The following is a 14442-nucleotide window of genomic DNA, read 5'->3' as shown; positions in this document are numbered from 1 at the left end:
GAAGGCCCACTGCATGGGAGAACATATTTGCAAATGGCATCACTGATAAAGGTTTAATCTCCAACATCTACAGGCAGCTTATACAACTTAATAAAAGGAAGATAAATGATCCAATAAAAAAATGGGCAACAGACCTAAATAGAATCTTTTCAAAAGAAGACAGAAGGAAGGCCAAGAGACACATGAAAACATGCTCAACGTCACTAATTATCCGAGAGATGCAAATCAAAACAACAATGCGGTACCATCTCACACCTGTCAGAATGGCTATCATCAACAAATCAACAAACGACAAGTGTTGGCGAGGATGCGGAGAAAAAGGAACCCTCGTGCACTGCTGGTGGGATTGCAGACTGGTGCAGCCACTGTGGAGAACAGTATGGAGTTTCCTCAAAAAACTGAAAATGGAACTCCCATTTGACCCAGTAATCCCACTCCTGGGAATATATCCGAAGAAACTAGAAACACCAATTAGAAAGGATATATGCACCCCTATGTTCATAGCAGCGCAATTCACCATAGCTAAGATTTGGAAACAGCCTAGGTGCCCGTCAGCAGATGACTGGATCAGAAAACTGGTACATCTACACAATGGAATACTATGCTGCCATAAAAAAGAAGGAATTCTCATCATTTGCAGCAACCTGGGAGGAATTGGAGAACATTATGTTAAGTGAAATAAGTCAGTCAATGAAAGAAAAATACCACATGATCTCACTCATTTATGGATAATAAAGAACATTATAAACTTGAACAAAAAGATAGATACAGAGACAGTAAAGCATCAAACAGACTGTCAAATTACAAGGGGAAGGTTAGGGAGAGGTGGGGGAGATAAGAGATCAATCAAAGGACTTGTATGCATGCATATAAGCATAACCAATGGATGCAAAACTCTGGGGGGTGGGGGCATATATGGGAGTGGGGTGTGGGGAGGGCAATGGTAAGATATGTACACATATAATACCTTAATAAAAAAATTGGAAAAAAAAAAGAGTTTGGGCTTTCAATAGTGGCTATATTAATATTTATGCATTTTGCCATTAAACAGTATTAGTGGAAACTACTCTGAATTCTCCAAGGTTTCTATCTGGAAATTTGTAATTTTCCTGCTTTTTATTTGCCTTGTAAGAAAAATGTCATGTTGCTTTAAGTAACAGCAAAAAAGGGAGGTCCAGAATGATTCATCCCTTTGTGTAAAAGTTCTAGCACAGTGCACATCCTGATTTTGAAATTTGTTATTTTGTTAAAACTTCATATTTCCTGGGAAAGGCTCTTCTTGAAAATTGAAAAGTAGTAAGCATTCTGAGATTTATCCTATAGATCTAGTATTTTACATAATTTAAAATGTGCTGCTTTTTAAAGAGTTCATTCAGATTAATTTGTGGTAGGAAAACCCTTTCAAATTTTATAATATTATAATGTTTCTTCCTATCTGCACTACTCTAATGTAGTTTTGTGTTCTCACTTTTTAATTTCAGTATTGTTTTGGGTTTAAATAAAGATTTAATAATTTAACAAATTCACCAAAAATGACAAAGATGATCCTTTTAAAGTCAGTATGAAAGTAATTAAATTTAAGGATTCCTAAAAGTTACATATGATATCTACACAGATACCATATGTGTAAAAATATTTGTATAATGAAATATAATAAAATATTAATATTAGAATTTATTGTAAAGGAGATTAAAGTTTAAAACATTGTTTGAAATTATTCCAACTAATTAGTGTCCTATTCAGTATATGTATATTTTGACATCATCACCAATTTTGACAGTCTCTAACTTATATTTTCAACTGTGTTAAAATTCTAAGCATATATCTCTTCTTATGTTTGAGTAAAACTCCTACTGAAGCTGAAAAGATTCTTTTTATTGTTGTTCTTTTCTAAATACAAACTGAACTTTCCATGACAAAATATAATGGCTGGAAAAATAGAGGAGTGTGATCATTTTTGTTTGTTTGTTTTCATTTAACAGCAGGAAATTCTTTATCATTATCCAGTGTCTGATGCATCTCAGAAACTTAAAAGTGTGAGAGGGATATTTCTCACGCTGTGTGACATGCTGGAAAATGTAACTGGGACACAAGTTACTAGGTAATAATTGATTTTAACTTAGCTTTAATTATTTTTCTTTCAAGTTCTTTACCTTGATTCTGACAAAATGCTAATAGAAATATCTATTATACAAATATATTTGTGTCTATAATGTAGATATATCTGCAGATACTTTGCTTCTCACCTAAGTTATTTCTACTAGTCATCTACTTAAAGTATAGGTTCTCAATATGGCTGTAGATCTGGGTGTTCTGGTACACTTCAAATCACAAAGTTGGACCAGTGACCTATACTTTAGAACTTATTTTATGAAGGTGGTATCTCTTAAGCATGGTATTATGATGAGTCTTGGCTTTTTCATGATTTTATCTTGATTGTTAACTTGCTGGGTGGGTAATACTTTGTGGTTGGTAAGAATGACTAAATGCTTATTTTTCTTATGATTCTTACAACAGTGATAGAAAAAGACAGAATACACTTCAGGAGGCATATTTGGAATGCAGTATCATCTGTGCAGATTTTTTCAGTGATGGATAAGCAAGAGTGATATCAAATAATTTTTGGAAAAATAAAATACATCATATAGTCAATTATACAGCAAAGTATACCAGTATACACTGACTTAACCAGCCCTGACTTTGAGATGCCATAGTTAACTTATGGGAAGAAGAGGCTCAAAAGCTTTTAAGTTTTGTTTTGGAGTTGGTTTTTCTTTTCATACAATAAATCTCTGAAGTATAAGCTATTTTCTCCCTTAATATTCCAACAATCTTTGACTTTACAAAAATAGTTTATCTCAAATTTTAAGAGGCCTCAAATACTGATAAAATGTCAAGTTGGATTTTCTAGGCTTTAACTTTTCTTTTTCCATTTTCCAGTAAAAATTACATCACTCCAACAGTTTCCTTGAGGGACATTTTAAATCTGACTTACATTTTGTTTATTTGTTTATGTAGCTGTGTCCCATATTGAATTATCACCTTATAAGCTGGGACCATGTCTTCCTTTTTTTGTAATCACTTTAGTAAAGCAAGTTCATACGTAGGCAATCAGACCTGATATATTAAATTAACACACTGGAATGGAAGCTTCCTCCTCCTCCTCCTCCTCCTCCTCCTCCTCCTCCTTCTTCTTCTTCTTCTTTTACTGTTATGGGTATACTTTTGTTTGAGTTTCTGTGGGGTTTTTAAAAACTACTTCAGAATATATTTTTGTTATTGTACAATTATCTTTTCTATTTGGCAGTTAGGGATATGCCAAGAAGTGTGCTTATTAGGTATGCAGTTCTTAAATCATTCCATATGCAATCTTTTCTGAATGACTGTTTATAATTTTACTAGAGGCCTGGTGCACGAAATTCGTGCACAGGGGGGTGGGGGTCCCCTCAGCCCAGGCTGCACCCTCTCCAATCTGGGATCCCTCTCACAATCCTAGACCGCTGGCTCCTAATCGCTCACCTGCCTGCCTGCCTGGTCGCCCCGAACTGCCCCCCCCATGCTGGCCTAATTGCCCCCTAACTGCCCCCCCTGCTGGCCTGGTCGCCCCTAACTGCCCCCGCTGCCAGCCATGTCACCCCCAACTGCCCCCCCCCCCCACCGGCCTGGTCGCCCCACACTGCCTGCTGTTCAGTCATTTGGTCGTCCCTCACTAACCCCCCTGCCAGCCTGGTCGCCCCACACTGCCTGCTTGTTCAGTCATTTGGTCATTTCTCACTAACTCCCCTGCCGGCCTCGTCACCCCACGCAGCCTGCTTGCTGTTCAGTTGTTTGGTCGTCCCTCACTAACCTCCCTGATGGCCTGGTCGTATGCAGCCATCTTATGAGGGTGTGAGGGTTAATTTGTATATTACTTCTTTATGATATAGGATAACATTTAAAGATATTCTAACTTTATTTTTTCTTAGCTCGTCCCTTCTTTTAAATGGGAAACAAATTCATGTGGCTTATTGGAAAGAATCTGACAAGTTGTTGTTAATTGGCCTGCCTGCTGAAGAGTAAGTTGAGGGTTTTATTGACCTTAAAATCATTTCTCAAATACTGCTAACATAGTTTGTTTCATTAAAATTATGCCATTTTCGTCAAAAGGCAAACTCCTTAAACAGCTTTACGATTTAAAGGTCCATTGTACTAGTACAATAACTGTGTGTTCATGTGATGTCAATTTTTGTACACCCATACTGCAAAACAACCCAGCTTTTCAAAATCCAACCCACTGGCTTTGGGCAGTCTCCTATGCTATGTACACTAATAAAAGAGTAAGATGCAAATTGACTGCACCTTCACGACGCCCACCAGCCAAACAGGAGTGAGTATGCAAATTGACCCAACAAAGATGGTGGGTTAATTTGCATATGTAGGCGCTGAGCGGCTGGGGGCAGGGCGGGACACTTGCATCGTCACCATGGCGACAACGCAGGCGTTCCACACTGCCCCAACCACTCCGGGCCTCTGGGCAACGTGGGAAGGTGGAAAGGCGGCTCCGGGCTGGAGCGAAAAGGCGGCTCCATTTGGAGCGAAGGCGGTGCCAACAGCCAGGGGAAGGAGGGCCCATTCTTGCACGAATCTTCGTGCATCGGGCCTCTAGTTTTATACAAGGGACTTGAGCATCTGTGGATTTTGATATCCATGAAGGGTCCTAGAACCAAAACCTGCAGATAGCTTGAGCATCTTCACAGCATGTCCCTGGGCTTACCCCAGAGCAAGATCCAAAATAGAGAAAGGGGGAAGCCACAAGACCTTTTATAACTTAGTTTTAGGATAGAGATGGTATCATTTCCACTATATATACTCTTTGTTGGAATGAGTTACCTAGTCCAGCCCCCACTCAAGGGGAAGGAATTAAGCTCCATCTCGAGAGGAAGAGTATCAGACAATTTATGGGCATGTTTAACATCATAAACAGGAATTCCAAAGTAGGCTACAGTGAAAAATATTAAATGGATTATGTTTTAAAGGTGACTTCAGTTTTCAACAGAGATATGATCTATCATAAATGTGGGGTTCAAAATTTTAACACCATGGAATAACAGTATGATAAACGCTAAATGATGGCTCTCTTTAACAAACTAATGTGTGTTTTTCTATCTAAAAGTGGATGATAGTCGTCCCTTGCTATCTGCAGGGTTTTGGTTTTAGGACCCTGCTAGGAGACTGCCCAAGGCCAGTGGGCTGGATTATGAAAAGCTGGGTTGTTTTGCAAGTGTGGGTTTATAAAAATTGTGGAACATCCATAATAAGATACTTTAGGATAAATCATTTGTCTTTATTTTTTTAGTATCCCAGAAGGCAAAATAAAGACAAAATACAAAGTAAAGATAAAGGCAGCGTAGGCCATGAGGGAGGGGCGAGGAAGCCCAGCTAAGGAACTGAGCAGAGGCTACAAATTTGGTCTGCTTCTTTCAGATATGAATCGTTTGGTTATGCTACAAATAAACAAATGTTTTTACCTTTTTTAGAGTTCCTCTTCCTCAGCTAAGGAGTATGATAGAAAATGTTGCCCAAACCTTAAAATTTATGTATGGTTCGTTAGATGGGTAAGTACTTCTTTGAATTGAATCTCAAGTTTTAAGTGTCTGAGCCTAATCACCTCTTGCACTTACTACCATTCCTTCCTTGGCAAGTTAGTTGTTTGAGGTTGTTTTTTCCCCTCCTTCTTATTTTATCATCCTTTACTACTGGCTTTTAATTATAGCTCTAAGCAGTTTTTCATTTCATCCCTTGCTTTTTCTTTTATTGGTCTCATATGTTACTTTAGTGAAATAGTAATGAACCACAATTATATTTTGATTTGATATATTTCTGTAGGGGTAAATGTAAGAGCATTTGTTCATAACAGAAGATTTTACGTGTTGTTGTTTTTTTATGTGTGTTTTTCTGATTATAATACCAGTGTCAAATTTACTATCCTAAAATGTGATACTTCCTTCTAAAAAATTTTTCAACTAAAAATGAACGCACTATTAAAATAAAATAAAAATCACAGTAGACTGTTTAGTTTTCTGTGTATCCTTCTGTGTATTTTCTATATAATATGAATACTCTATTTTTGAACACATGTGGGCTCATACTTTATATTTTTTTCTGCCTCTTGCTTTTTCACCTTACCCCATAATGTGATGCATCTTTCTTGATCTGAAGAAGGATAGTTGAGGTAACTGTTCAACATTTTTACAGGTAAAATTATGATGGAAAATAGATTTTTCTCTTTGTGGGATTTTTGTAAGTCCCAGTACCTAAAGAGCTAAAATGATACCTTTGCTTTCAATGTCTTCAGCGTATATATGTATATAAATCAATCCATTTATACACTTTTCCAAACCACAGTAGTATCAGCTCTCTGCTTCTCTACGTAGATTTTTGCTGTCCCTGTTCTCAAAGCAGTCTTAGGGATTTTTGTGATTGTGCCATCTGGGAAAATTGTCTAGTTTGCAGTGTTCTCCAACAGCTGCTTAGGAGACACATTCCTCTCAATTACTTACTTGTTAGCATTTTCCAAATGTGTGAACTGCAAAAGGCCAGGCAGCCACAAACAAGGCTTTTGCCGTTTACCAATGAAGACATTTTTAACCAATGAAGTGTAAGGATGTGGTTATAAACTATCTCCTTAAATTTATACTAGATGATTAAAGCTTGCTGTGTTTTACCCTAATTGAAGCTTTCTGTTTTCATAAAACCAGAGATAATCAAAGAATAATCTCCTGCAATAAATCCTATTCATGAAGATAATCAGTTGGAGTTGTTCTGCAGATTTCAATGGTGTGGTTTGGGGGCAGAGGTACTCTTACTTTCTCTGAAGTTCATCTTGAAATTTAGCTTCCATTGATTTGGAAGTATTTCCAAGATGGCAACCAACTGAACTAGTTACTTCTTGTCCAAGTGAGAATTTGAAAGGCAAACCATAAATGTGAAGATCCACTGAGTTCTTAAAACCGAAAGGCAGTATGGATCCAATATGTTGTTAATAGTCGTTTTGCAATAATTTTTAATAACAATATTTTTTCTAATTATGAAAGATATGAAAGGTGCATTGTGCCACAGAAAACTGATTGTATATGAACAAAGTTTAGTGTTGTGATCAAATTAAAGATATAACAGTTTCCCTCACCATTCCCAGCCAGTCCATCCGCAAGTCCATATCAGCCAATCCATCCATTTTTCTCCATCTTCACTATTACCCTCTCTAGCCATAGCCATTTCTCACTACTACAGTAAACTCCTAACTGGTTTCCTTGCCTCCATTGTTGCCACCTTAATTAGTTTCACTTTTTTTTTTCAAATTTGATTTTTTATTGAATTTATTGGAGTGATATCTTCTATAATAATAAAAGTGTAATATGCTAATTAGACCAGACATCCTCCAGATGAAGCCAGGGCTGCTAGGGAAGCCCAGGTCCCGGGTGCCTGCCTGCTGCCGGAGGGAAGCCCAGGTCCCGGGTGCCAGAGGGAGGCCGGTGCTGGCAGCAGGGGTGGGGGTGGAGCGAGGAGGGAGGAAAGCCTACTCTTGCACGAATTTCGTGCATCGGGCCTCTAGTAGGTTAATAAAATTAGATAGGTTTCGGGTGTACAGTCCTATAATAGATCATCTGTATATTGTATTGTGTATTCACAACCCCAAGTCAAGTCCACTTTAATTAATTTCCAAATGCAGTTAGAGTGATCTTTCTACATTATCTGGCTCCTACCTACCTTTCTGACTTTGGATCTCAAACCACACCTACCCCTCTGCACCGTTCTGTAGGCACCTGGCCAACCTTGTTTCCCCCTTTGGCTTTTGCACTCTGCTCCCACTGGACCTTCTTGACATTGGGATCTCAGCTTAAATGCCCCATTCTAAGAGACTCTTCCCCAACCATTCGATCTAAAATAGCCAACCAGTTACATCACACATTCACAAGGCCCTGTTCTCTGCACAGTCCTTTGTAAGTGTTCATGTTTTTACTGTTTGTTCACTTGTCTTTCTCTACTAGAATGTGACCTCCATAGGAGCAGAGACCTTGTCTTTTGTCTTGATATTTTTACTGCTGTACAGTAGTAAAAAATATCAAGACAAAAGACAAGAATAAAATATCAAGAACACACTAGGCACTCAAGTAATTTGTTGAATGAATCAGTGGGTAGTATTCTGCTAATATTACCAATCATATTATCCAGTGAGCTACTCCAATGAATGTTGCAGGCAATGTTGTATTATTTTACATGGCTAAAACCAAGTTTCTCTCTCTCCTTCTTTTGAATTTTTCAATAGTTATGCTTTCATTAAAGAGGGGAAGAAATAACTTAGGTTAATTTATGTGCTTACTAAGTAATGAGCTTTATATGTGCTTATACTAATTATATACTAGATAGTTTGAATGCGAATTAGATTGTACTATCCCTATTTTTACAGAGTTGGAAACAAAGTTCAGAGAAAGGTTAGATTATTTTCCTGTGATATCTACCTAGTAAGTGTAGTGATAAGATTCAAAGCCAGATCTATTCTATTACAAATCTCAAAATCTCTTTATTTTCCCATATTGCCTGAAAGATATTGAGAGTTGTAAATGGTTGATAGTTAGAGGTAAAAACAACTCACATTTTTTACAAAAAGGGGACTTGAGCCCATTCTTCTGTAGATATACCACTTGTATTAACATGTGGTTCTTCCATAGTACCACTACTCAGTGCATTTGAGAATAGGTTTTAGGGTAAAAAATATTGACAGGGTAAATTTCTTAACACATTCCATCAGTAACATTATAGCAGTAACTCTTACTAAGAGACAGGAGTAAGGAAGAGAGCTATATGGTTGGGAAAGATCCAGTCCCCTTATTTCCATGTGTTTTTCTAACTTAGAGCTCTTGGTTCTTCAGTGCCTTTTGCCAGGTTGAGAATGTTCCTCGGTTGGATCATTTTTTTGAACTGTTCTTTCAAAGAGCCCTCCAGCCTGCCACGCTGCATGGCAGGGCCAGTCCCAGTGCCCAGCAGTACGAGGCCTCCAGTGCAGTTCTTTTAGACAATCTCCCTGGAGTGCGGTGGCTCACACTTCCACAGGAAATCAAGGTAATCTTAGGTGTCATAAAGTAAGAATCAGAACCAGCTGTTTTTTTTGTTTTGCTTTATTGTCTAAAGTTTTACATATATCTCCTTTTTTCCCAATCGATGCCCCCACCCCAGCCATTCCCACCCCGGGCAAGCCCCCACCGCCCCAGTGTCTGTGTCCATTGATTATGCCCATATGCATGCATGTAAGTCCTTTGGTTGCTCTCTAACCCCCCCTCCCCAACCATTTGTCTCTAGATTGATCTATTCTTGTTCATCAAATTACGTTGATCATAGAACCAGCTGTTTTATAATTCTATCTTCTCTTCTCCTTTCTCCCCCCTAAAGCTTTTTGTTATTTTCAGGATTGTGGGTAAGAGTGAAAAAGGTGATTGGTTGGTGAAGCAGGAGGTCCAGTGCAGTGAACTTAGACAAATTTTCCTTTCTAAAGAAAAGTTAGCTCTTTCATTTTACAATATTTAAGCTTTGTCCAAACTTGAATTACTTTTCAGAAATCATAATTATATGTTGTATTCTTATTTGTGAATTTCGTGACTTTGATTTTATAATGTAAGGTTATGTTAGGGTTATGTTTCTAGTATGTAAAATAATGGTAAATGAAATGATTGTCTAACAAACAATATTCTTAGTTAAGTATAGATCTCCACTAATCATAACAAAATCTTTCCTTACATGAACATATGTAATTAGCTTTTGCCTTGTCCCCTATATAGCTTACCAAGGGTAAGGCTTCTTGATGGTTAAGTATCATCAAAGTGATTTTAATCATATCTGCAGACCTAGAATAACTTTACTGCTGAATAACTGGAAAGATCATTTCAGAAATTTTCATCACCAACAATGTATTCAGACACAGCATTTGGATTAGTATTAAACAAGGAACTATGCCATAGCCAGTTCCCTGCCCATGAAGAAACCCAGCCTGATGTAGTAAAAACCCAATTAAAGGTTCCACTCTTCATGAAACTCCTTAATGTCCAATCAAATAAATACTTTTTTGACAGTTGAATAATAATTTAAACTGATATATCAGTTGCTTTGCTGAATTTTCTTATCTTTAAAATGGGGACAATAATAGTAGCTACTTCATAGAGGAGTTATGTGCTGTTACATGTAAAGTGCTTAGAATCAAGCCTGGCCCATCCTATCTAATAAAGAGGTAATATGCAAATTGACCATCACTCCAACACACAAGATGGCCGCCCCCATGTGGACACAAGATGGCTGCCACAAGATGGCCGTCAGGGGAGGTCAGTTGTGGGCTATCAGGCCAGCAGGGGAGGGCAGTTGGGGGGGACCAGGCCTGCAGGGGAGGGCAGTTGGGGGGGAAAGGGCTGCAGGGGAGGGCAGCTGGGGGTGACCAGGCCTTCAGGGGAGGGCAGTTAGGGGTGACCAGGCTGGCAAGGGAGGGCAGTTAGGGGTGACTGGGCCAGCAGGGGAGGGCAGTTGGGGGCGATCAGGCCTGCAGGGGAGGGCAGTTAGGGGTGACCGGGCCAGCAGGGGAGAGCAGTTGGGGGGAACCCAGACCTGCAGGGGAGGGCAGTTGGTGGTGACCAGGCCTGCAGAGGGCAGTTGGGGGTCATCAGGCCTGCAGAGGAGGGCAGTTGGGAGCGACCAGACCGGCAGGGGAGGGCAGTTAGGGGCAACCAGGCTGGCAAGGGAGGGCAGTTAGGGGTGACCAGGCCTGCAGGGGAGGACAGTTAGGGGGAATCGTGCTGGCAGGGGAGCAGTTAGGCGTCGATCAGGCTGGCAGGGGAGTGGTTAGGGGGTGATCAGGCTGGCAGGCAAAAGTGGTTAGGGGCAATCAGGCAGGCAGGCAGGCGAGTGGTTGGGAGCCAGCAGTCCTGGATTATGAGAGGAATGTCCCAGTTTGGAGAGGGTGCAGGCTGGGCTGAGGGACACACACCCCATCCCGTGCACAAAATTCATGCACCGGGCCTCTAGTTGTAGTCATAATTGTAGTGTTAGAGTATTAGTGTTAGAGTATTAGTGTATAATTTTTATTTGGAAGGAGGTTAGAGCATATTTAAAGGAAACTTTTACTTCTTTTAATTTTTTTCTTTAATTAAGGTATTAAATATGGGTCCTTAGCCCCCCATTGCATGCATATAAGTCCTTTGGTTGATCTCTCCCCCTTACTCCTGCCCTCCCCTACCTTATTCTGAGGTTTGACGGTCTGATTGATGCTTCTCTGTCTCTGGATCTGTATTTGTTCATCAGTTTATGTTGTTCATAATATTCCACAAATGAGTGAGATCATGTGATATTTATCTTTCTCTGCCTGGCTTATTTCGCTTAGCATAATGCTCTCCAGTTCCATCCATGCTGTTGCAAATGGTAAGAATTCCTTCTTTTTTACCACAGTGTAGTAAAATCCATTGTGTAGATGTACCACAGTTTTTTAATCCACTCATCTGCTGATGGGCACTTAGGCTGTTTCCAAATCTTAGCTATGGTAAATTGTGCCACTATGAACATAGGGGTGAATATATCCTTTCTGATTGATGTGTCTAGTTTCTTGGGATATATACCTAAAAGGGGGATCACTGGATCAAATGGAAGTTCCGTTTTTTGTTTTTTGAGGAAACTCCATACTGTTCTCCACAGTGGCTGCTCCAGTCTGCATTCCCACCAGCAGTGCACGAGGGTTCCTTTTTCTCCACATCCTCGCTAGCACTTGTCATTTGTTGATTTGTTGATGATAGCCATTCTGACAGGTGTGAGATGGTACTGCATTGTCATTTTGATTTGCATCTCTTGGATAATTAGTGACTTTGAGCATGTTTTCATATGTCTCTTGGCCTTCTGTATGTCCTCTTTCGAAAAGTATCTATTTAGGCCCATTGCCCATTTTTTGATTGGGTTGTTTATCTTCCTTTTGTTAAGTTGTATGAGTTCCCTGTAAATGTTGGAGATTAAACTCTTACCGGTGATTACATTGGCAAATATGTTCTCCCATGCAGTGGGCTTTCTTATTGTTTTATTGATGGTTCTTTTGCTGTACAGAAGCTTTTTATTTTGATGTAGTCCCATTTGTTTATTTTCTCTTTAGTTTCCATTCCCCGAGGAGCTGTATCGGTAAAGATATTGATTGCTTCAGCATATGTCTGAGATTTTGCTGCCTGTGGATTCCTCTAGTATTTTTATGGTTTCTCATCTTATGTTTAAGTCCTTTATCCATTTTGAGTTTACTTCTGTGTGTGGTATAAGTTGGTGGTCGAGTTTCTTTTTTTTTTTTTTTGCAGGTATCTGTCCAATTTTCTCAACACCATTTATTGAAGAGACTGCCTTGACTCCAATGTATATTCTTGCCTCCTTAGTCAAATATTAATTGAGCATAGTGGTTTGGGTCAATTTCTGGGTTCTCTATTCTATTCCATTGGTCTATATGTCTGTTCTTGTGCCAGTACCAGGCAGTTTTGAGAACAGTGGCTTTGTAATACAGCTTGATATCTGGTATTGAGATCCCTCCTACTTTGTTATTCTTTCTCAGGATTGCTGCAGCTATTTGGGGTCTTTTTTTATTCCAGGTGAATTTTTGGAGAGTTCGTTCTAGGTCTCTGAAATATGCCATTGGTATTTTAATGGGGAGTGCATTGAATCTGTAGATTGCTTTGGGTAGTATGGACATTTTAATGATGTTGATTCTACCAATCCATGAACATGGTATGTTCTTCCATCTGTTTATGTCTTCCTCTATCTCTTTTTTCAGTGTCCTGTAGTTTTCCGAGTACAGGTCTTTTACCTCCTTAGTTAAGTTTATTCCTAGGTATCTTAATTTTTTTGGTGCGATAATAAATGGCATTGTTTTTTTAGTCTCTCTTTCTGTAAGTTCACTATTGGTGTATAAAAATGCCATAGATTTCGTGGCATTAATTTTATATCCTGCTACCTTGCCAAATTCATTTATTAAGTTTAACAATTTTTTAATGGAGTCTTTAGGGTTTTCTGTGTACAGTATCATGTCATCTGTGAATAATGACAGTTCTACATCTTCTTTTCCAATTTGGATACCTTTTATGTCTTCTTGTCTAATTGCTATGGCTAGCACTTCTAGAACTATGTCAAACAGGAGTGGTGAAAGTGGGCATCCCTGTCTCATTCCTGTTCTTAAGTGAAATGGTTTTAGTTTCTGCCCATTGAGTATGATGTTGCGTAGGTTTGTCATATAAGGCTTTTATTATGTTGAGGTATGATGCCTCTATTCCCACTTTGCTGAGAGTTTTTATCAAGAAAGGGTGTTAGATTTTGTCAAATGCTTTTTCTGCATCGATTGATATGACTGTTATTTTTATCTCTCAATTTGTTTATGTGATGTATCACTTTAATTCATTTGTGGATATTGTACCATCCTTGCATCCCTGGGATAAATGCTACTTGGTCATGGTGTATGATCTTTCTGATGTAATGCTGGATCCAATTTGCTAAAATTTTGTTGAGGATTTTGGCATCTATGTTCATGAGAGATATTGGCCTGTAATTCTCTTTCATTGTGTTGTCTTTATCTGGTTTTGGTATTAGGGTAATGCTGGCTTCATAGAATGAGCTTGGAAGTGTGCCTTACTCTTGAATTTTTTGGAATAGTCTGAGGAGGATAGGTTTTAGTTCTTCCTTGAATGTTTGGTAAAACTCCCCTGTGAAGCTGTCTGGCCCCGGTGTTACAGAAAACTGGAGAAGAACCAAGCAAAACTTAGAGAGATGGAGTTACATTTATTACGCACGGGTCCAGAGGAAAATGTCTCTCAAATTCTGGGCCCCAACATGGAGGAATTTTCCCTATTTATATGTTTTTACCTTCTTTGTCTCCCAAATATGGGGTGTTTCCGGCCTCCCTTGCAAGTTCTTAAAGAGCCCCTATGTGCTGGGGCCTTGAGACCTCAACCAAAGGCTTGGCCTGGTGCCAGCACTGATAATTTCGTCCGGGGAAGGTTTAATGGCCTCTCTGAAGTGGGAGTAGTCTTATTTTCCTTATTATTTAAGCAAGCATTTACAGAAGCCAAATAGCAGGATTAAAATTTCAAACAGCAGTTTTTATATAAGATGGATGCTTCACCGGGATTTTTGTTTGCTGGAAGCTTTTTGATGACTGCTTCAATTTCTTCCATAGTTACCGGCCTATTGAGATATTTAGATTCTTCCTGATCGAGTTTTGGAAGGTTGTATTTTTTCAAGGAATATGTCCATTTCCTATAGGTTGTCTAGATTGTTGGAATAGAGTTGTTCATAGTATATTTTAACAAGCCTTTGTATTTCTGTGGGGTCTGTTGTTATTTTGCCTCTTTCATTTCTGATTTTGTTTATTTGAGTCCTCTCTCTTTGCTTCTCGGCGAGCCTGGCATTTTT

The 14442-nt window shown here is 39.0% G+C and overlaps 1 protein-coding gene across 2 annotated transcripts in view; it reads left to right on the top strand.

The window, feature by feature from the left end:
• INTU (inturned planar cell polarity protein) overlaps positions 1 to 14442 on the top strand; it is a 71974-nt gene that overhangs the window by 36974 nt on the left and 20558 nt on the right. For both annotated transcript variants that reach the window (XM_079771341.1, XM_079771340.1), the window contains exons 5-8: positions 1983 to 2101; positions 3966 to 4055; positions 5517 to 5594; positions 8910 to 9099. In XM_079771341.1, the coding sequence (XP_079627467.1) occupies positions 1983 to 2101; positions 3966 to 4055; positions 5517 to 5594; positions 8910 to 9099 (477 nt within the window). The remainder of the gene's footprint in view (positions 1 to 1982; positions 2102 to 3965; positions 4056 to 5516; positions 5595 to 8909; positions 9100 to 14442) is intronic.

This window comes from Cnephaeus nilssonii (assembly GCF_951640355.1).
Source record: "Cnephaeus nilssonii genome assembly, chromosome: 5".
Classification (NCBI taxonomy): domain Eukaryota; kingdom Metazoa; phylum Chordata; class Mammalia; order Chiroptera; family Vespertilionidae; genus Cnephaeus; species Cnephaeus nilssonii.
Note: the sequence above shows the minus strand (reverse complement) of the source record. Positions and strands in the feature narration are given on the sequence as shown.